The following is a 23,762-nucleotide window of genomic DNA, read 5'->3' on the forward strand; positions in this document are numbered from 1 at the left end:
ATTTAAATTGCAGTATTCCAAACTATTGAGTATCAGGGTTATCTTAATTGAAGAACAGCAGTTGGAAAATAGAGTTCTTTCACATTTTTACAATCCCATGCACCCTCTCCCTGTCAAGTCACCTCCAGTCTGAGAATCACTGCTGTAGCCCCTCAACTAAACAACTAGCCCATATTAGATGCAGCTCTAGTGTTTCAGATTGGGTTGAATCTGTCAATTTCACCCAGTTATTGGTGGAGAGGACGTGCACTGGCATTGACGAAATTAGTGCCAAAATGGCCTTACTTTTCAAGTTTATTTGTTTCGGCTTGTAGCTGAAAACTTCCCATAAAGACTGCGAGAAACTGGCTGAGAGAGTCTCAGTCATGCGTCGAAGAAGCTCCACACACCTCTCAGCTAATGCTGGGTAAACACAGCTGCTACAGCACGTAAGTCTAATAGGACAAAGGTCACGGAGGTTGTCGGATCATCTGCGGGATTCCTGTGGAATCTGAAGGGAGCCGTGTTGTTTTACAGTTCCCTCAGCCCAGAGAGTGCACATGCAGGCTTGTTTGTAGGGGTAATCATTGCAGCAGATGTGAGAGACAAATGTGAGCGCAAATCAGCTGCAGCTTCCACATTCACTACATGCACAGCTTTTACCATCCAGTCCACTTAGTTTAATTGTTATTCAGTTCAGTAATGCCTATTAATTGCCACCACGTTGCGTGTCTGTTTCTGTCTGTTTTCTGTAGTTGGTTATATCTCGAAGGATTGTAAACCTGGAAGAGGTAGAGGCAGCTATAATATGGCATGGTTGTAAATGTCTCTTTCAGCTGGCTCGGAGACAAACTGTGATACCATCTGAACTTTTAGTGTCTTGTAGGAAGACTTAATAAAGATGCAGTAAGGAAAAAAAATCACTTTGCATAGAACTAAAGCTGTTTGGATTTTTGGCTAAATAGCTTTACTTGACAAATTAAGGAAATAACAGGAATGAATGAGTAAAGAGGAAAAGGGCAGAACTTCATGGTACACTGGAGTCCCTTCTGGTTTTATTGAAGATGGGAAGAGAAAAAGATCTAAATGACTTGATTTAGGTTAGTTAAGGACTCAGGTAGCTGGAACTCAAGTCAAAAGTTAAGTGCTTTGTTCTTTATTTCAGGCCCAGGGGGATCCGTATCACAAAAAAACTCCAGTCCAACTGATGTTCTTTCACTCATGATACCAACGTGAATTGTGAAAAAAGTGACACAAATGCCCTGTTCTTTTCTTATTTACACTTATTTGTAACTCCTACAAGTCGAAAGTCAAAACAGCATTTATAAACGCAAGTCATCTTGAAAACGGCTGCAGATTCTGATTTAAAACTAGAGTTAAATAAAAGTACACCATCATGTGGTTTTGGTGACATTTTTAACTTCACCCACCACAACCCTTGTTTCAGACAGCAGAACATAAGATCAGATAATTACCAAAAATAATTTCAAGTGGGCTTGTGCTAATTTACTAATAATTCATGAATGAGGTGCAATATTGTATCTATGGGGTTTAAAATTTAGAGATGCACTGATTATTTAGCTTTTCTAAAGATCTACGTTCAGATTTTCTTTCTAAGAACTATGTTTTGATATAAAATCATTTTCGTAATGTTTGTAAGAATAGGACAGTAAACTTTAAAAAGCATATACCAAATTTTTAAAGGACCACTCTTGAAATAAAATAAAAAACTTAAACAGGAATTTAATCTGCTAAACAATGACTTTTACAAATATTTACAACTGAGACATTATGAAAGAACCCCAAATTAAAGTGTTAAAATCTACAAGGAATTAACCAAAGCTGGAGAAATGCTTGTATCAGTTAGAAGTAGGGGAATCAAACAAAGGACTGATATAAAAAAATCTATAAAGCACTACAACATGAATCCATTGTTAATAGTAGGGATGTTAAAGAAAAGTGGGAATTGGAAGCAAATGTAATCATAACTGATGCGACTGGATGAAACACTCTGGTCTGGACATTGACTAACAGCCCCTCGTGGCGGGAGTTTGAGTGGAAGATGAAGATGCATTATTTTAACACTTCAGTTCCTACCTCAAAATATAGTAATACAACAAATTTATGCAGGAGGGACTGTGGGTTCTTGGGGGACTTCATCTGTATATTCATTTCATCAAATCTAGCAACTTTTTCTGTTATTATTGGAGACTTTTGGAGACTGATGTAAAAGTACATCCCCCGTTCAAAAGCACTCAGAAGAGTGCCTGGTCCTCACACCACAGCAGCCCAGCTCCCAGCTGCTCCATGACCAGGTTGAAAAGAAATGCTCAGAGCTGCTGCTGGCTGGTCCCGCCTTGGCTTACCGTCCCATAGTAATGTTTATTAATGAAAAGTGTGAACAAAAACATGAAAAAATTTAAGTGCTGTGGCATGTTGCAGACTCCTAATTAAAATATAAACTACACTATAAAACAAGAACAAAAAAAAAGTATTTACAGAAGAATTTATTTGCTGTTCTGAACATTTTTAGGTTGTTTTTTTTCTCAATTAAGTTAATAAACTAAAGTTTACTAAAACTAATATTAATGTCAGCATTTTTTGTGAATATAGAGGTGTTCATATATCTTTTATATCTTTTTTTTTTTTTACTTATGTGCCTGTTATTTCTATTTTCTTATTTGTGTCCTTAAGCCGAGACTCCTTAAAATTTCGTCATTCTTGCATAATGACAATAAAGATCTCGAATCTTTGAAAAACATTGCTTAGCAAGCCAAAGTTCCTTGAAACCATAGTCTTTCATTTGCCACTTTTGAAAATTGTCTTTCAGTATCCTCATGAGTTGGATCATCTCTATTAGAAACAGTGCTTCTTTCTGATAGTTTGCTCTTTCTTTCTTTCTTTCTTTCTTTCTTTCTTTCTTTCTTTCTTTCTTTCTTTCTTTCTTTCTTTCTTTCTTTCTTTCTTTCTTTCTTTCTTTCTTTCTTTCTTTCTTTCTTTCTTTCTTTCTTTCTTTCTTTCTTTCTTTCTTTCTTTCTTTCTTTCTTTCTTTCTTTCTTTCTTTCTTTCTTTCTTTCTTTCTTTCTTTCTTTCTTTCTTTCTTTCTTTCTTTCTTTCTTTCTTTCTTTCTTTCTTGTCTTTCTTGCTTGAAAGGCAGCACAAAAACATCATAAGAAATCCCAGATTTACCACATGAAGCTAAACTAATTTATCTTTCACATGTAAGGAACCAAGCGTCTGTGAAGCTATGTGTAAAACACGACTTTGTAAATCTTCCACCTTCTTTGCCTTGAAATAAAATGAAGGGTAGGTCTCCTTTGCACAGGTCTCTATAATAAAGCTTTTATTTTAGATTTTACAGCTGCGCTGCACCACACAGCTCTGTAATTCCCACTTGCATGAGCACGGAGGCTACGGAGCGTAGCTAACCACCCACTGTAAATCCAGAATACTCTCGGAACCAAGACGATGTCTGCCCATTGCATCTGGCTGCTGCGTTTCCATGATTATGTGGTAAAAGTACTAACTGAACTGAGAGCTATTCCTGTATTTGAATCTGAGAGGGCATGTTCGCCACACACAGATCATGCGCTTTTGGAGATGTCTGGGACTAAGTCAGCGTTTGTGTGTGTTTCAGGGGTCCCTTCAGTGTGGTGAGGCGCTGCATCAACAGGGACACGGGCCAGCAGTTTGCTGTAAAGATCGTCGATGTGGCCAGCTTCACATCCAGCCCGGGCCTCAGCACAGAAGGTGAGGAACACAGTAAACCTGGTTTGAACCACAGATATGTGTTTTACTGTGCACTGAAAACACCAGCTGGGCAGGGTTAACAGTTTCAAGGATGCTTTCAATCATATGCACACACGAAAAACATATTTAGACTTAAAATAAAAGCAATAATCTGCAAATGCTGTTTGGCTCTGACACCAAACACATACAGAGAGAAAATCCATATTGTCACACATAAATAGATGAGGCATAATGTGCACACACTACACTAGGATGAGTAATATGTTGTAACTGCCTGTTTTTGTGTTTTGGTTATAATGCTACATTTGTGTGTGGCATTACTGCATGCCTTGTCTCACCATGTGGTGTTGCGCTTTGTCCTGCTGAGGTCTGTGTGTGTTTCTCAAAGAGGCAGCAAATCATAGGTGTTTGTTGGCGGTAGTGTTGGCATGCACAAGGTGCCATCTGTGATGTCTCAGTCAGAGATAAATCTGGCAGCCAATAACAGCAAGGCAAGGAAGTGACCCAAAGGAAGTAAAATGGAAAAAAGAGGAAACTTAATAATAACGTTTCACAAACCGGAATCTACAGCCAAACTAATTTTAGTGCTAAATTTATTCACCTGAAAGTACAAAGTGCCTAAAACAGATGGTTCTTCTTACCACAGAAATATTTGTGTTAACGCTTGAGTCACATAAAAGTGTGCTTGATTCAGCAGGCTGCTGCATTATTGTGTAGAGGTGTTTATAAATCTTTAAATAGATTGCTGTTTGCGATTGATCTCAAGGTAATTATGTCATGGAATTAGTTTCCAGGAATGCTAACAATGGTACTTGTACTTAAACATGCTGGTTCTTGCTGCCAGATGGATAAGTCATTTGTCAAACTCACTGCAGGCTTGTGGTTTGGAGAATCCAGCAGGAATTCTGGTTGGAGAGCTTAGCTAACAGCTACTCAGAGTGGGGCCACAGTGGAGCAAATAATTGAAATGTTCAGCTGAGTTCCATTAGTTGCGTCAGGCTTGTTGGATAGCTAAGTGCTACCCAGCATGGTCCAACTTTTACAAAGATTTAACAGATGTTTGTGCTCTTTATGGCTTTTTGCGGCAGTATTTGGTATTAAGTTGATGGAATTGTAAGTGGCAGCTGATCATTGGCCTGCATTGACCAGCCACTACATGCAAACAAGTGGAGGGACATGGATTTTCTTCAGATACGGGGGGGATAGTGACATAGTTAACAAATTTCTGATGCCATTTATGGTTGAAGTGACATTTATGGTTGGCTTGGGTCTCAATATGCACAATTAACTAAAACATTTGTTAGAATAATCTTGATTTAAACATTTAAAGTAGCACTGTGTTGCTGTGGACCTTTAAAATATGTTTTTGACTTGTTTTGATGGTACACTGACATTTATTATGCACATTGCTGGACCTGTCATTACCCAGCATTGTTACTGTAGCCCAGCTATAAAATCCATTATTAGTTCTCCCTCTTTCTGCCTTTGAGTTCCCGTTACCATAGTGACCTCAAATTTAACCACAATTGTTCCATGAAATTCAGATTCAGACTCACTGATTAGCTCTGTGTGAGTGAATTCGCTATAACACTTATAAATCAAACATCTCTTCATTAGACTTAGACTGTGTTTCACCCTCAACAAGTACTGCATTAGGAATTTTAGTTCCCTAGGTGTCAGACATATCCATTTTCTTTTACTTTGGTTAAAAACAAAAAAATATATTAAGCACTGCTCAACTTTCCTCCACTAGCAAGTTTGTGTTGCTAGCATGGAGACGTTCTGTATTGTAATCATTACTGAAACAATCAAAGTAGTAATACTGTGATGATACAAGTTATTTTTACCGTAGCGCGCAGGCCTCTCACCACTTTACAGAGCATAATCTTTTACAAATTTCCCATAACCTTCAATATGTGATAATGCAGACATTGACTGGATAGCTCAGTTGGCAGAGCATCTGTCTCCCACGCAGAAGACCAGAATTCGAATCTCCCAGGGAACAAATATTAAAGGCAAGATAAGTAGCATTGACACCTAGTGTTTCAAATCAGAACTGCAGTCGAAAGAGTAAAAACACGGAGAGCATCATTACATTTGTTGTTGTAAACTAACAGGCCACCAGTTTACTCCACTAATACATCCATACAGTCACACAAATTCATTTAATGAGTGCCGAGAAATAAATTAGATTAAAATCTTTTTAAATCAAGATAAACTTTTTGGTAAATTTAGGCAAAATTTCGTGTGCTCACCTGTCGAGGAGAAACTTTGCCAGCTCAGACTTTCAAAAGATTCTCCAATATTGATCCTCGTTTTATTCCGATTTTGATCGTTTGCTTTTTTAGCAGGATGCCGAGGCTTTTTAGGTTTTTCTGAAAATATTTCTGGTTGGACTCTTTTACTGGCTTCCATACCTGCACACTGCTGCTCTTTTGCCGACATAAAATACCAAACTCTGCCTTGTTGTTGTTAGGCAACCGTGGGGAGTCGCATATGATTGGATAAGAAGCCAGGAAGTAGGAAAGAGCACCGAAGTTATTCCGGCACCGAACTCATATATTTGAAGGAGAAAACCTTCAAGACATTGTTGATGTAGGAGACAGATTGTTTATAGAGAAGCTTCCTTTTATCCCTTGCAGCAAATTATTTTTTTTAAATTATTTTTAAGGAAAAAATCCTAATTATTTAGCCTTTAACTTCTTCCAGTTGGGTCCTTTGGCAAGATCCTTAACGTCTGCTAAATGCATGTAATGTAATTATCCTGCTGGAGGTAGCCATCAGAAGATAGGTACACTGAAGTCATAAAGAGATGGACATGGTCAACAACTTGAGATGCACCAATGTGCTTTTTGGGGGTTCCAATTCCGATGTCTGAAATTGGATATCTACTGGTACTGATATTTTCTGATACCAAATCAGTTTACATGTTTATTGTTGTTATTTTGTGAGGTTTCATTAGGTTGCAGTAAACCACACATACCTTCATAACACTTAATAAGTGAGGATCTGATAAACAAAATCAAACCAGTTTGAATGTTTCCAAAAATAATTTATAAGAAAAAACGTTCTAAAGGAAATCAAAGACAATGTGTGTTTAATCTGGCTGGAACGTCTTCATGGAGCCGATTAGCAACAACCTTTAGTTCAGTTTGAAGATCTTACAAACGGGGCTGTGTTAGTGGTGAACGTTTTAAATGTGCCACAGTGTTACGTGCATTAGTGAAAGCGTCATTAATGCTGCGCTGTGAAATGAGCCCGTCATGCTCAACAAGCTGCAGTGTGTGAGCAAAACAACCTGAGCTGGAGATTCCCACGTCTTCCTTCACCTTCTTCTTGTGAGTCGCATTGTCACGCAGGATTACAGCTTTTTTTTTTTTTTTTTTAGCTACCAGCATTTTCAGCTTTTGTGTGGGCTAATCCGTTCAGTTTTCACCTTGTCTGCTGGATGTTTGCCTTTCAGAGCGTGTCTGCTGCATTACTTTAGTTTACGTTAACGTTTTACGCTGGAAACCTTGGCTGTACACATATTTCAAGGTGCCGCCTTTTTTTTTTTGTTTGTTTTGTTTCCAGACTATAATATATCTAAATTAGTGACATGCTAAATTAGCAAAGACAGGAGTTCGGTAATACTGTGTGTAAACTAGTAACTCAGAGTAAAAACATAACCACTTCTGCCCAATATCCGATCCGTGAATCACGTCAGTATCGGAGCCTGATACCGATATTGGATCGGATTGGTCTCAGCTCTATCAGCAACAATACTCGGGTAGGTTGTGGCATTAATTTGTACTAAAAGCAGCCCAAAATGTACCAAGAAAGTATCTGCCCGCACCATTACACCACCACCTTTTATGTTTTTCATGCTAAATTCTGACCCTACCATCTGATTGGAAGCTGAAATAGAGGCTCATCAGGCTTAACCAGGCAATGTTTATCCAGGTTTCTGTTGTCCAGTGTTGGTGAGTCTGTGTGAATTGTAGCCTCAGTTTTCTGTTCTTAGCTGATGGGCATTGCACCCGGTGTGGTCTTCTGCTGCTGTAGCCCTTCTGCTTCATGGTTGGACGTGTTGTGTGTTCAGAGATGTCATTTGAGTTTACCCATTTTCTTCTAACTTCTGACATCAACAAAGCATTTTTTGTTGTCTCGACCATGTCTACATGTCTAAGTGCATTGAGTTGCCATGTGATTGGCTGATTTAGCTGTTTGTGTTAACAAGCAAGTGAACAAGAGTACCTAATATAGTGGCCGGTATGATTACATTGAAATGAAATGTCGTCAGTGTTGTGAAATTTTCATTGAGGCTGAAAAAAGTCCTTCATTTTTGACACCTGACTTCTGATATTTTTAAAAGTCACAGAAAATAATAAGCTTGTCAGTCACTAGATAGAGAACTGGAGTACAGCCATATTTGGAGAGTAGTTTTCCTCTGACTACACACCTTTTGCTTATTAAGAAAAAAGCTGCGTCAGCATAAATATAGGTGAAAAGGAGCTGAACTGCAGGATGGACTGAGCTGCATCCCGAGGAGCAAACATCTAGCTCTATTCAAGATGTATTTCTGAGAGCTTGAGAAGCTACAATTATGATTTCTATTGACTGGTTTTATCCTGGTTTCAAATTATCAAAAGAAATGGCTGTATTGTTAGATTTCCAAGTATAATTTATGTCATTACATCACAGACTAGCCGAGAATCGATTAGGAATTGGCCCAGTAAATGGCCGGTCTCATTCAGAGAGCTCCAGGCCTGTCGGAGTGGTTTCCTTGCTGCTGTGTGGACACTGGGAAGCATTGTTACATTCAAGAACAGATACTCAATGAGAAGGGTGAGGATGAGTGTGAAGAGGAGAGGAGAGAAATAATGGAAGCAGAGGGGCAGGAGAATGGGGCCTCTGTAGTGTGGACACAGCATCATTTCTCCATGTTGCATAATGATACTGGTCTGTCACGACACAAAGATCAGTAGACTTGCAAATGGGGAGTGGAGTGTGTAAATGAGGTTTTTATGAAGTGAGGAACTTAACAAGAGCACAGTGTCAGCTCGCTCCAGCAGTCTTCCATCTGTTTTAACCACTTCTTGCCAGTTGTTCATCCATCTCTTTAGTATTGTATTTGATTTTCCTTCAAACAGAGGGTTGTCCAGTCATCTCTGGGACACTTTCCCAGCTTACATAACAGTAACATAGAAATGAATTAATGAGAGTGAGCCAGATGTGAGGTTAAATGAGCGTTTTAATGGTCTTTCATCTGTTAGTCAAGATATTTGAAAACCCTCTGTGCTTTTTTTTTTTATTTATTTTTTAAGGAGGATCCCACTCAGTAAATTGCTCTTTAACCCCCTCTGGTGGTGAATTAGAGATGTTGGTGGGTTGAGGTGTGAAAATATATATATATTTAAATGTGTATATGTATGTTAGTTTCTTTTTCATGTGTTCAGTTTCCACTTTTCACTCCTTGGTTTAACTCTACAACCAGTAACACCAGCATGCCCACTCCTAGACATGACTTTGAGATCAAATAGTTTCATGTACAGCCTGTAATCATAATTATGCTGGAGTGAAACACCAATTAAACGTGAACCTTGTCTCTCCCTCTTCCAGATCTGAAGCGAGAGGCCAGTATCTGCCACATGCTGAAACACCCCCACATCGTGGAGCTGCTGGAGACCTACAGCTCTGATGGCATGCTTTACATGGTGTTTGAATTGTAAGCCAGTACTGCACGCAAAGTGACAAGTATTTGATTTTGGATTTTTTGATAAACTATCATCACAGCTGCTGATCAGTACAGAGCAAATATTTTCTACTAAGTCCACTTTATTTATAAGCATGTTTAAAAACATATGTTGAACAAAGTGCTGTACAACTAGGAGAGAAAAAATAGAATTAAAAGTTCAGGGGCATAAATAATAAAACTGATATAAAAGAGATAAAAGACCATAAAACCACAAGCATGAAACAATCAGAAAAAAAGTGGTGACAAAACCACAAATATTTACCACCTCTTATATCCCACACAATTACTTGCTTTACCCCATAAATCACCATATACACCTTTACTTGTATCTTCAAAAATGGCACCTCTCTCTCAAACTTGCAGCCACCTTGAGCTTGCAGCAATCTCCCACAGACCCCCACGTGGCGAGCTGCAGAGATTTATTTATGCACAACAAATAAATGTGTATTGTCAGAAATCGAGCCACTGCAGTTAAGAAATGACATGCTTGTATGTATCAATATGTAAATTAGCTATTGCCTTACCCTGACAGCTGCTGTTGTGCTGTTGAACCCCACAGCCGCCTTCCAGCAACAACATTGTCAGTATGACAACCAACAGCTTTGCACAAAAGCTTGGAAACAACTGTTTTCTTGCAGATATGCTTAATTTTTAGCCAAGTACTTTTTTTTATTTTAGTGGACGACTGAATCAAATAATAGACACAGACAAAATAATATTGTAATATTAATAATATTGTAAATTCAAGCTCTAGTAATGTCTGGAAAAATACATTTAACTTCATTTCAATTCCAAACACTAGACAAAGGAATAGAAAGTATCGCTACCCAAAAAAATGAACAGACCTAAAGTTAAAGTGTCATTTTAAGTACTTTAACATCTCTAGAACATGTTACAGTACTTTAAATAGTAATGAAGAGTGTTTTTGTCCACTCGCTTCATTAATAGGCATTTAAGCCAGATGATGACAAACAGTGTGAGTTGCACTATAAAGTGTGTTTTGCCCTGGTTGCAGCACGCAAGGCAACACCACAAGTCTCTGCAATCACATTAAGCATCACCACAAAGTACAAGCCGTACAAAGCAAGCCATAATGAACAGATGTCAATAACCTTGTACAATGCATATTTAAGAACTAACAGGCTCTGTTAGTTCCAGGTTAAATGTGTGCAATAAGGTCGTTTTATAAAGGTTTTTAAAAAAACATTGAACCCGTCCGGCCCTCAACTTGTTCCAGTTCTTTTTCTTTTTGGCCCGCTGTGTACACTTCTGCTCTAACTGAAAGACCATTTAAATGTCTTTTTTTTGTTTAGTTAAACCCTCAGTGCAAAAAACATATATATAAAACATATAAATATATATATATTTATACACACACACATTTGTTATATGCTGTCTCTGTACCTGCTTATGCAACTGCAAAGTCAGATGCTAATTTTATCAATTGGCAGATTGCTGTTGCAAGAAACTTGACACACTGAAGCTTACTGTACTACTCACCCCTCATCTTATTACTTTCAGTCTTATTAATATGCTTAACAAGTGACAAAGCGGCATATAAACTCTGTGAAACTCACAACGCATTGCATCTTCACAAAATATCTTAACCTCAGATTCTGTTTTCCGCATCAGGCTGCCTTGTTAGGCTGTTTCCTCTCTGAAAACATTTATCTTGTATACATGTATACGGTTAGAAATGTACCCAGAGATTATGCAAGATGAAAAGTACTATGATAAAACTGCAGTGACTAAATGTCACTATTGCTTCCAGATGGATGTAGTTTTATGTGCTGTTTTAATTGCTGTGTTGTAAGTTGGTAGTTTATCCATTGTTTTTTTTCTATAATGAATAGAAATCTCTTTTCAATGTACCATTTGTGATAATTATTTTTCTTCTTTTTCTCAGTATGGATGGAGCAGACCTGTGTTTCGAAATTGTCAAGAGAGCTGATGCTGGGTTTGTCTACAGTGAAGCTGTGGCCAGGTAGGGCACCAAGTCTAGGAAATAATAAATTCTGAAATTAATGTACTGACGCCCCACATGAGCTCTGTCTGCTTTCTGTCCCTTCAGTCACTATATGAGGCAGATTTTGGAGGCACTAAGGTACTGCCATGATAACAATGTGATTCATCGTGATGTAAAGGTGAGTTTTTTCCACTGTGTCACAGACTTGGTTACTAAAACCACGAAACATGTCGCTAAGCTGAAACCAAAAGATCTGAGACAAGAGACAATAAATCTAACATAAAAATAATTACACTTTATCCACAGAATCTTTGTTGGTGCTTTACCAGATAACTTTTGATGATATTCACTCTTTTTTTTATTGTGGTGAAGTTATCACAGAATGGACATTATATTACTTTTAACACCCTTAAAGGAGCCTTGTTTGCAAACCAAGCTTTATGCTAGTATGAATTGTATGTCACATATACATTGGAATTTGTTGTCAGATTTGAATTCACCAATGATTTCAACAGGATGAGCCTTCCAGCCGAGGTTATAGACACAACCAAACCAGATGGAGCAGCCCTGAACCTGGCACTTTCATCCACACTAGAGCTCTTTTACTCCTAAATAATAACTGATGGGTTTTCCCACAGTCAGACAACGAAAAGACAATCGAGTGCTTGTTAAATAAAAATGTCAGATACAACGTGTTTGATTTAACTTGGTACTTCTTATTTTGTCTAGAACATTTGCTAGCTAAGCACACGGAGCTCTTTCTGCCTCTCGGCCATGCATGAGAACAGGAAACACTTGATGTTCTGTATTTTATGTTTGCATTTTTTTTTTTTTTTTGCGGCATATTTTGTAAACCTCCTGGACGGGATATAAGTTCCTGGAAAACTTAAGTAGATTATCTAAAGGGTAAAGGATTGACCACAATTCAACCCACAGAGTTACACACCATCGTTCCTGAGAAATTATTGAAAATATAAGCGATGGCACTCGGGGGCACCTGTGATCAACAGGGTTTTGAGGGTTACACAACTTTTAACAAGCACAAGTATTCAAAAGATAAAGCGGCAAAATCAACTTGGTATATAAATTTAATTTTAATTTCTTTTTTAAACACAGAAGTATTTAGCTAAGTTTTACATTCAAACAGTCCACCCAAAGTTAGAGATGTAATCACTGTTGTACTGTAGGTCGAAGTGTAGTCCCTCCTATGCGGTGGAGGGTGGAGACACAGATGCTGGTTCTTGGGGTTAGGGAAGGCGTGTTCAGGTTATGGTCGGGACGTCTAGACTCTGCTGTCGAGCTGAAAGACGTCGGTTCAGCATGGAAGATGAACCGGCCACCAAGCCGGTTTCCAATCACTTGCAGGGCAGTTTTGCGCACAGAGCCAGATAACAGAAAGTACATGACAGGGTCCAAGCAGCTATTAAAGGCAGAGAATAATAGCATGACCTCATTGGTATGATCCACCAGTTGAATGTAGTCACATGATATTGTGTTATTGAGTTGGGAGTAGATATAGATGGGACGAAAGGCGTGATAGGGTCCAAAGCAGACAGTGAAGAGAAAAAGAACGAAAAAAGACTTCTTTGCCGTCCTTTTGTATTTGTTTGCGTTTGGAAGGTCTGGTTTGTCCCGGGACACTTGCAGCAACTGAGAGGCAATCTTGGCGTAGGAGACCACGATCATGATGAAGACGAGCCAAAACATGAACACCAGCACTGCGTTAAAGTACCCCTTCCCTTGGCTATTCTTGCGCTTCTTGTACTGGAAACATTTGTCGTTGCTCTCCATGTCCTCTGCTGTGGCGATCATGACTGCTGCTGCTGTGAGCGACACACCCCACAGAGCTCCGCACACCAACCAGCTACATGGCCGGCTGCGCCCCCACAGCCTCAGCCTTAGTCTCACCCCATTCCTCTCTCTGCCTTTCCCCCTCAGCCTCAAGTATCTGTCCAGGCTGATGAGGCCCAGTAATGCAATGCTAATATACATGTTCATGTAGAATATATTCCCCACCAGCTTGCAGGCCACAGATCCCAGAACCCACTTGTCTCTGTTGACATGGTAGAACACCCTGAAGGGCAGGCACGCCAGGAGGATCAGATCAGCCACGGCGCAGTTAATGAGGAACACCCGCACCGAGTTGCGGTTTGAGTGCAGGAAGAGGAATACCCACAGAGCAAACAGGTTACCCACAAGGCCAAAAATAAAGAACAGAGAGTAGACGACTGCTAGCAGCAGATGGAGTGCTGAGTCATCAAATGTGCACTCCTGATTTGGAGAGACAGTTGATGAAATGGAGGTAGTGAAAGGAGAAACAGAGGCAGATGAAAAGAATGATGAAGTAGAAATAGAAAGAGAAGAGTTAAAAGATGCAGAGGCTGAAGGAGTTGGTGTGAAAGAAGAAGTAGAGTGGATCGTGGTCATTGTGTCTGACTGACGATTTGGCTCTGCAAAAAAGAATAAAACAAAAAATCATCAGCATGTTGTCTGAATAAATACAAGAAGAAGCAGATGATGAAGATTTAGATTTAAAGGGCAAGAGAAAAGACTTATCATAGGTTTCAACCACAGCGGTGCATTTTATGAGTAATATGCAGACAGGTGAGTAATATGTAGATTTTATTTAAAAGGTCAGACTTGTGATCTATAATCTTGACTGTACTGTAACAGTTCAGGTATAAATTTTCAGATTAATTATTTAAAAAATATTAGATCGTCATGAAAATGAGATCATCCTGCAGAAAAAAACAAATTCTGACCAAGTCAATTCTGATTTTTATTTCCCTTTTTCTATACTGGGAGCTGAGATCATGTCAAGTTGAGAGTTTAACACATACCTTTAAATTTAATAACATTACAGTGGCGATATTTTAGATGCACAAGCACGTCAATCGCATATGGACACTCGCATAAAATGACTGCTAGAAGCAGATGTTTGAATAAAGGCAAAACACTCACCATCAGACAGAAGCTGCGGTTCAAATTTTCACAGATATTTGAGCACAGCGGTCCAGCGTGAGATTTTCTCCCATTAGACAAAGGAAGCAGTTTCTATTAAAATTGTCTCCCAAATAAGACAGATTTTGGTTTTGTCTGTGTTGAAGCCGCTTGCTCTTGAACTCGTTTGCTGTCTGCAGCTGTCTCTGCAATGCTTGAATGAGTCATTTATGTAGCAGACTCATCTTTTTCACATCTTTTGGTTTTGTTGTGTCCTGCCCTCAGCTCTTTGTTCTCAGCTTGCTTGTCTTTCCCTGTTAGTCCTTGTCTTTAAATCTGCACTCCCACAGGTGACGGTTGTTGACTGTCCTCTTGTCCCTGCCTCTTGTTTTCTCTCACCCCCTTGCTGCATCGCTTATCTTGCAAATTCTCTATAATCGTCCTCCACGCCCCTCAGTTCCTCCTTTACATACGAAGGGAGGAAGTTAAATCACCACCACTCAACATGTTCTTCAGCTCTTCTAATGAATTACACCTCAGTGTGGTCCTGAACAGTCCCTTCCACATTCAACACGACTACACAGTCAGACTGAATTTATTCCTATTTATGTGCACAGATCAATCATTTTGTGTCATATGTCACTTAATTTGTGCTTCACAATATACAAATTTGAAGCTACATTTTGACCTTTTAAAGAGAAGGAAAAAAAGAAGCATTTCACTTAAAACACATTATCCAGAATGTGCATATTGCTTCCTGTCTGTCTTCTCATCATCATAACATTGTGGTTACATGCAGATTTATTGTCATTGTGAAACTGAGGTTCACTAACCAGATATTGAACATATAAGACCATGCACTTTTGCACAGAATAGGAGAAGCAATGCTTCACACAGCCTGCAAAGTAACTGTAAGAAGAATCTTGTGCCTCTTTGAGCTGATAAAGCTGATGAGATTTTCTTCAACCCAACCACAGTTTGACCTGTCTTGAATTTCACATGTCTGTTTTTTTTTCCCTGTTCTTCTTCTGTAGCCTCACTGTGTGCTTTTAGCCTCAAAGGAAAACTCTGCTCCAGTAAAGCTGGGTGGATTTGGAGTGGCAATACAGCTGGGAGAGTCTGGTTTAGTTGCTGGAGGTATGAACTCTCACTTATGCCCTCACACTATAGATATTCATACTCTCTTACTGAATAATTAAACAAATAGGAACACTTTTTGCTTAATTAATACGGTTATATGAATAAGAGCAAATCAGGATATGATATAAAATTATCTGGTTATGACCAGGCCTTAAAATAAGATCAATAAAACCTCTTAAAAGCATAAAAACATTATTTTAGATTTGATTCAAATTAATCCTCAGTGCAGCAGCTTGCAGAACCACTTTCAGCAGCAATGACCTCTTTTTTTTTTTTTGTATGACATCATTGTGGAGAAATTTGGCTCCTTTTCTTGACAATATTACGTCAGTTCTTTGGGGTTTCCTGACATTTAAGCACCGTTCTCTTAAGGTCTCACACTAGCATTTTAGGCAGATTGAGGTTTGGACTTTGAGTCATTGCAACAGATGCAGGTTCACATTGTAAAGTTCTCCTGTGTTTGGGATCATTGTCCAGTTGTGTAGAATCCCGCTTATATAGAGGAGTTGGTGTCCAGGTCCGGTGGTAATAAGAGAAGCCCAGATCAATACACCTCCACTACTGTGGTTAACAGCTTGTATGTGTTTTATGTGTAAGAAGGATTTTTTTTCACCTAGAATAACTTTGTTTATAATGGCTAAATATTTTGCACACAGAACTTTTACTCATCTATTTGTGAACCCTTAAGGGTGTAACAATAATCTTGCAAAACCGTTTGCAATTAAAATAATTGTGATGTTTAGAAACAGCCATATAATGCAGCTGAGGCGACACTTCCTCCTGCGGCTACATCTGTCTCTCTTTCCTGTAAGTTCAACATGACATTGCTGACCTGCAGCTTCTACCAGTGTTGCATTTTTTTCCAGCTGTTCCAACGTTTCACGCTGGAGACTTAAGGTATACGTTACGTCCCTGCTGCTGAAATCAATTTCACAAATATGTAGGTATGCGTATGAATGCAGGATTGAAGCAGGCCTGTAACGGATATGAAACCAGAGCTGTGGTTCATTGCAGAAGGAAGCATGTTTGAGTCTGCATCAATAAGTCCAGTGGTTTAAATTTGACCCTGAGCTGCCAAAGCCTATTTAAACAAACACAGATAGGACTGAAAGTCTGTTGTTTCTTTATTACATAACACTAAAAACAATTACATCATGTTATTACTGCCAATAGTGGTTTTACAGTTTACTGAGGCATGCAGTTTTTCACTTATTGTTCCTGGATTTTGGCTTTGTTTCAGTAAAATGTGCAATATGTCATGTGTTTTTGTTCATGTGAGGTTAAAATGATCATTTCATTCCCACTTAGTATTTTACTATATTATAGCGTTTTTACTAGATTCTATGTATTCTTTTATTTTGTCTTCTGTACAGTGACCTCCATGAAATAAAACATATTTTTTATTATTATTATTATTATTATTATTATTATTATTATTATTATTATTATTATGTGAAACCTGAGACTTCTTACTTGGCCGTAACTTGACATTATTTAGCTTTAGTTTTCATACTATTATAGAATAACTTTTAATGGTAGAGCTTTAAACTTTGGAAACATTAAAGGGGTCGTGCACCTGTAAACAACACAGAATTACTTAATTGTGATGAAAACCATATATACTGTTGATAAAATTAGTATTTTTTTAATTTATTTTAAAAATAATAATGGCCTCTGCAGGGTAAAACCAGGTTATGTTTTTTGTGACAGAGAGGTTATCTACATCACGAGAAAATAAAAAAAGAAAAACACATAAAGCCCAACACAGCCCTTCCCTCCGGATACAAACAGCATTCCTCTGGCATTTTGGTCACATTTTCTCACGTTTTAAATTTATCATTTCAGCTGTTAAAAAGCTTGTGGCATGTTTTTTTTTTTTTTTTTTTTTTTTTTTTTTTTTATTTATAAGAACTTTTTTTTTTTAAATTCCATTTATTCTTACATGTATTATTATGCTCTTTTGATGCATTTTGTACAGTTTGGACAACTTTGTGGCAAAAATTAATGCACAAGAAAGAGTCTACGAAATGATCACACATCAATACATTTTCTGCTTCTTTTTATTATCATAAAACACTTGGAACCACTTAAGAGTTGCTGTGAACCACCAAACATTACTTTTTTATTCCAGTTTAATTGTGTAGTATTTATATATATATATATATATATATGTATATATATATATATATAAAAACATAAGACAAAAATTTTATTTTATTCCTTGTAATAAGTAGTTGGGAAATGGGATATTGGTGGTTGAATATGTCAGAGATGAACAACTTTATTCGGTCTGTTTATGCACCTGTCTGCTTTCACAGCCAAACATGCAGCTTACCGCTGCTGCAGCCAGCTAGACCAGCAGGAAGAGTGTGCGTTGGTTGCACACAGGTTTAAAAAGAGTTAGCTGGTACATTTGTAAAGACCACCAGGTCACATGCTGCTGGAAATGTAAACACAACACACACATCTGGTGGAGTAAGGTAAAGTATTAACCCAGTTTTAACCCAATGCATTCAGCATTCACATTTATTGAATCCTTTTTGTATTTATTTATTTTTGGGTTTTAAATAAATAATGAATTACTAACAAATTAAAATGGAATTTGAACGATTAATATTCACAAAATGACAATGACGTTAATAAAGTATTCAAGCAAAAAAAAATAAATAAAATTTTTTTTACAGCATTTCTGGGCATGTACATTTTTGACCTCAAACGTGTCCAGAGGGAGTATCTGACACTACACTAAATATACCAATACAATCAAATCCATTTTATTGTTAATTTAGTCACATCCAGGACTCTAATCATGCCCAAAACTACATCTTTCTGTTATAATTTTTTTTTAAATAAAAAATTCAATCAAATAATTGACCGAGCATTATTGATAAATGTTTAGGCCATAAACACCAAACTGCTGCTTTATTTTAAAAGCTTAACGTGTAACTTAGTTTGAAGCTACTAATGCTGGCTGCATGACTGTGTGTATGGTTGCACAGGCTGGAGCTTGCAAAACCCTAAACCACATTTGAAGTCGGAACACAAGCAAAATTAGTCGCCTGTGCCACATGCAGGAAATGCAAAAAAAAAACTTTTCAAGAAAATCTCTGATCAGCCATGTGAGAAACATGTGCTTCCTTCTGCTGTGATGTGCATCCGCTGTTTTTGATAAAAAGCAGAAATGATTCTAAACTAGCATGTCAAATAAAAATAAAAACCATAATGAAAACATGACTATTGTCACTAATATCACTGAAGCTTTATTTCTTTGTTGATCTTGATAAATAAACTGAAATGTTGGACTCTTGTTTTTATGCTCTGTGCATACCAGGTTTTCCCCATTGCATCCTTTTCCATTTTCCAGTAGCTGCTCACTCATAATTTCATCTCCCTGCCTGCTGCCTTCAGGTCGAGTCGGCACTCCTCACTTCATGGCCCCAGAGGTTGTTAAGCGGGAGCCTTACGGGAAACCAGTGGATGTGTGGGGATGTGGAGTCATCCTCTTCATTCTCCTTTCGGGCTGCCTGCCTTTTTATGGCACAAAGGAGCGCTTGTTTGAAGCCATCATCAAGGGGAAATACAAGGTAGAGCTGACTGAAGATCCTCGCAGTCTGTCACCGGACATGAGCGACATGTTTATCAATACATCAGAGCTTTGCTCTTTAGCTGAAGCTAAATACATAAACACACTCCTTCTAATATTTCTTTTTCTATTAACCTTACCTGTTGATTGCTAGTTTGCCATAGCCACAGCTACATGTATTTATTAAAATGTCCTTTTATCTAGATGAATCCACGCCAATGGGCCCACATCTCAGAGAGCGCCAAGGACCTGGTGAGACGTATGCTGATGCTGGACCCCGCTGAGAGAATCACAGTGTACGAGGCCCTGAACCACCCCTGGCTGAAGGCAAGAGCACTCACACAAACTTTCAGTGTTAAAATGTTTTGATTACAGGATGTAATTGACAATAACTCATTCATTTTTTTAAAGTAATTATTATTTCGTGGGTCTCATTGATTTCACCAACTATAGGAGAGGGATCGGTATGCCTACAAGATCCATCTGCCTGAAACAGTTGAACAGCTGAGGAAGTTCAACGCCAGGAGGAAGCTGAAGGTAAGTATGGGGAATTATCTGATGCAAAGTTAAAAGAAAGCATTCGCTTCAGCGTCATTAGCACATAGAGGAAGTGTCACCTTCTCTGCACTGTGCAGCTGTTTATAGTGACCTAAATTCATTTCTTGAAAATGTTTTGTGAGTGGTATCATCAGGCACATCCTCTTTTAGAGGTGTCAAACTGTGTTTCACTAATTCTGCTGCTTCAGCTAAAACTAAAATGTTGGTATATTTTTAATATATACACTTGACACTTCTTCAGAACTTCTGCAGTTTCCCCAGATAAACAATCAGCTTTTGACCCAAATCCTGACTCATGCTGATCAGTTCTAGAGATGATACAATTACTTGACTTCACAATTATTCAGTGTTAAACTGCACAATTAATTCATTGTGAAGATTCCTTTTTATTGTCACTTTCCATATATAAATGTCTGAGCCGCAGCTGCAGATATCACAACTTTTACATGAACCAAAAACAAAGTCACACAGTGAGTTTGTTTCCGTTCTGTGCTGCTTACGAAAGAGGCGTGTTGGAGTGGCGACGTTTGACAGAAGAAGAGTTTTTCCCTCCAAACTGACGATTTAAGTCATCCATGTCAGATGGCTTTAGTTATGGGGGAAAAAATGACCAAGGAGTCATTGTGGATGACAACTCATCAGCCTGTAAAGTATTCATAACTAGAAGCAGACCCCTGTCACGCCAGCCCACTATACTCTAACCTATCTGGATCTCCAGATGCAGACTATCAGCATGATCCAGGTCAAACAATGTCAGATTATAGCATCTACCATGATGTCATCTTGTAGTTTTTTCTTTTTTCTTTTTATTTTTGCCAGTAATTCTGGGAATTAACCAGCAGTTAAAAGCTGTAATGGCTTAATTATCTCAATCTCCCAATAGTAAAGAATCCTTTAAAAAAAAACTCCTGGATCAGACTGTGATCTGGGTCACCCCACCTCATCTGTTAGGTTATACGAATGAATAGTGTAAAAATTAACGCATAACAGTTGTGATAAGTGTAACATCGTGATTATATCTCTGACAATAATCGTGCCAATAAAATCTAGAATCGTGGCATCCTTAATCCATTCTTGCCTCAGATTGATCCCAGATTGTGGATTTTTGTTTGTCTCCCAGCCTTTTGAGAATTGGCCTTAAGATCTTGATTGGATTACGCTCTGGGGAGAATCCAGGCCACAGATTCAATAGTTTAAATGTGATGACCTCTAAGCCAGAGGTGCTGTTTATCCTGGATCATTGCAAGAAGTTTTGATACCATTCCTTGTTTCTGGCAGTGATTTCTGGGCAGAACCGTGAGTCTGCAACCCCACATATGTCAAATCTTAGGGGGCTTCACTATTGGTGCAACACAAAACTCATAGTAGCATTCACCTGGCCTTCCTTTCCAGGATGTCATGAAGAAGACAGAGAGTAGAAGTTTATGCCAGTCCTGTCTGTAGAAAAGTGGCGTCTTTGTTACCCTTTTTGACACTCAACCATTGTGTAAATGTATTAGGGCACATTTACACTGGTAGTGTTTGGTTCACTTGGTTCACCCTGGTCCACTTCCACAGATAGTACGGTTCATTTGGAGAAGTGTGAACGCTTGTCTGCTTGAAAACTGGGCGTCTCAGTTCACTTCACTTCAAAGCAAACGGACCCTCCAGTAAACCCAAGAGAGGAAATGATGTAGAACGCATCCTAGCTCAACATGCTGGATAGTTCGCTGCCTCCCCTGCTGCTCATACAGCTTCTTGTGAAAACCACACAAGGTTTAAACGTCTCATTTGTTACTCCATTTTTTACTTGCAGTAAAAAAGCTGTTTTTGTTCCTGACAGTTGATGAACCAGGTTTTCTTCTTCCTCCTGCTTTTTTTCCCCTTCTTGGTGATTTATCTCCCTTAGTAATCACTAACTACATGATGTTGTCCAGGCGGTCTGGACTGCTTGAGTACTCTTCAACATGAAAGCAAACTAAACCAAAGGGAGGTAAACACTTCTTTGCATTTCCCACCCAGTCAAATCCCGGATGATCCTGGTGTGAATGCGCCCTCAAAGCCCATTTATGATCTACACTAAATATGGATGTCGGGACTTTCGTCCGTCTCCTGTGTCCTTTATGTTCATAAGTAAAGACATTTTAAGCAAAGCAGTGATGGCTGTCCAGGTTTCTTTAGAAGCGACCATTGCTAACAGAATTCAACAACTTTGTGTTAAATATTATTAAAAGTGGTCATGTGATTTGAACCGACTTGTATGCACTCACCTTGCTCTGTGCTGATAATATGCCAACGTGATTTATTTCATTTGAGTAAATGCGAAAACTTTAGGCCAAGACTGTACATATACCTTTCAACAGCTTTCCCCTCTTCAGAGACTCGGTGTCATAGCTGTGTTGTTTCTACTCCATTACCCAGGGTGCAGTGCTGGCAGCGGTTTCTAGCCACAAGTTTAATTCCTACTATGGCGATCCTCCTGAGGAGCTCCATGATTTCTCAGATGACCCAACCTCCTCAGGTAAATAACACAGCAGAAGAGTAGAGGCAAACATGCACACTGAAATAATTATAGCCATGAAAATAGCATCACTTTATTAGTCTAGTATTACTTTAATGTAATTGATAATGGGACCAATAGCTTCATTAAAAGTTCAGTTCTGCCTGAACATATATATTCACTGTTACAAAAGGTCGGAGATGAAACACACCAGCAGTAAACCCGATGGTGTCCATCCTCAGTTTCTGAGCTCGTGGTTTCTATTGTTGTATATCATTGCAAGACTCAGCTGTCTGTGGAGAAGTTCCCCAGTTTGAATAAAGACAGATGTTGCTCAACAGCCTCACTTCCCTGTCTAAGCCCAAACTTTCACTTCCTGTGATAAGAAGGCTGCCGCACTTGCCAAACAGGGCTGCACAATTAATCGGATTTTGATCGTGATCACGATTTTGGCGGCCACAATTAAATGAATCTGATCGTCAACGATATTTACATTTAAAATGCGGCTCTGCTGCCTGCATCTCTGATCACACCATTCTCAACGCAAGGCTTCATTACGCTGCCTAAATAACAAGGGCGCACACCTTTTAGTCAGCAGCTAGTTGTGTTACCTACTTAGCAACTATGTCGCTATATTTAGCGAGTTTTCACTCGCCACTAGCAACTTTTTCTCAAACTAGCGACTTTTTCTCGTGACTTTTGGAGACTGACGTGAAAGAGTGTATAGTTTACTCTTCAATGAGGAGGGGGTGCTGCGCCGACCCCTCCCCCATCCAAAAGCACTCGGAAGAGGCTTTTTCCTCACGCAGCAGCAGCTGCCTTCAGAGCAGATGATAGTCTCTGTTTCATGACCAGGGTGAAGATGAAACGTACAAAGCTGCTGCTGGATGATCCAGTCAGATATTAATGTCTATTAATGAAGAGTCTGGACATAAATATTTAAAAAGTTAAGTGTTGTGACATGTTGCAGACCTCCTAATTAAAAAACAAATTACACTTAATAAAATTTAACTTAAAAAACAAAGAAAATATTGACTTTTAGGTGATTTTTAGGTTGTCTTTTCATCAGTTTTTGCCTTTCTCATGACATCCCTCTCCACGGTAGCCTCCATTACAACTATAAATACTAGTGATGGGATGTTCGGCTCTTTCAGAGAGTCGACTCTTTTGGTTCCTAAACGGTTCTTGATTTAGCATCTTTTGTAGCTGCATAATTTACATTAACTTCTCAAACATTAATGGTAAATGTTTTTTTTTTTTTTTTGCATTATTTATGATCTATTCTAATTTAAAGTTTAATTTTTCACCAAAAATAGTTTGTTTATAATTGGTACAATAAAAATACATGTTTTTCCAAACACGGTGAATGATCGTGATTAATAAACGTGATTACAATATTGATAAAAATAATCATGATTATTATTTTGGTCATGATCGTTCAGTCCTAATACCGACCCATATTTTGTCCTGGTTTGAAAGGAAGGAAAATGAGCCGTGTTTCAGTGTTTTTAAGTGAAACGTGTCCGTGGAAAGTGGTTCAGATTTTCATGCTTAAACCAGATAGAATGAAAGTATCATGAATGTTCTGCTGAGGCTGGAGATCTGTTGCGCTCATGTTTTCTGTTTTGTT

At 38.5% G+C, this 23,762-nt stretch overlaps 2 protein-coding genes across 14 annotated transcripts in view; one reads left to right on the top strand and one right to left on the bottom strand.

Annotated features, from left to right (window-relative positions):
• The window catches only part of LOC121635879 (peripheral plasma membrane protein CASK-like), a 50,696-nt gene that overhangs the window by 9,235 nt on the left and 17,699 nt on the right, over positions 1 to 23,762 (top strand). For all 12 annotated transcript variants that reach the window (XM_041979259.1, XM_041979252.1, XM_041979258.1 and 9 more), the window contains exons 2-10: positions 3,617 to 3,729; positions 9,331 to 9,436; positions 11,373 to 11,450; positions 11,538 to 11,610; positions 15,407 to 15,509; positions 18,921 to 19,096; positions 19,300 to 19,422; positions 19,549 to 19,632; positions 22,054 to 22,153. In XM_041979259.1, coding sequence (XP_041835193.1) covers positions 3,617 to 3,729; positions 9,331 to 9,436; positions 11,373 to 11,450; positions 11,538 to 11,610; positions 15,407 to 15,509; positions 18,921 to 19,096; positions 19,300 to 19,422; positions 19,549 to 19,632; positions 22,054 to 22,153 — 956 coding nt within the window. The remainder of the gene's footprint in view (positions 1 to 3,616; positions 3,730 to 9,330; positions 9,437 to 11,372; positions 11,451 to 11,537; positions 11,611 to 15,406; positions 15,510 to 18,920; positions 19,097 to 19,299; positions 19,423 to 19,548; positions 19,633 to 22,053; positions 22,154 to 23,762) is intronic.
• LOC121635882 (probable G-protein coupled receptor 34) lies at positions 11,919 to 15,391 on the bottom strand. 2 transcript variants are annotated; one of them, XR_006009560.1, is made up of 3 exons: positions 14,394 to 15,391; positions 12,430 to 13,882; positions 11,919 to 12,386 (listed from the first exon to the last, which is right to left on the bottom strand). XR_006009560.1 is itself a non-coding variant. In XM_041979271.1 (2 exons), the coding sequence occupies exon 2, from the start codon at positions 13,857 to 13,859 to the stop codon at positions 12,603 to 12,605; it is 1,257 nt and encodes a 418-aa protein (XP_041835205.1). In that variant the 5' UTR covers positions 13,860 to 13,882; positions 14,394 to 15,391; the 3' UTR covers positions 12,420 to 12,602. The 2 variants fall into 2 exon arrangements, 1 of the variants encoding a protein (XP_041835205.1); XM_041979271.1 differs by lacking the exon at positions 11,919 to 12,386 and having other exon boundaries at positions 12,420 to 13,882.

This window comes from Melanotaenia boesemani, chromosome 24, assembly GCF_017639745.1.
Source record: "Melanotaenia boesemani isolate fMelBoe1 chromosome 24, fMelBoe1.pri, whole genome shotgun sequence".
Lineage (NCBI taxonomy): Eukaryota > Metazoa > Chordata > Actinopteri > Atheriniformes > Melanotaeniidae > Melanotaenia > Melanotaenia boesemani.

Excerpts from the sequence above, each read along its gene's own strand:
- LOC121635882 (XM_041979271.1), bottom strand. The coding sequence starts at position 13,859 with ATGACCACGATCCACTCTACTTCTTCTTTCACACCAACTCCTTCAGCC.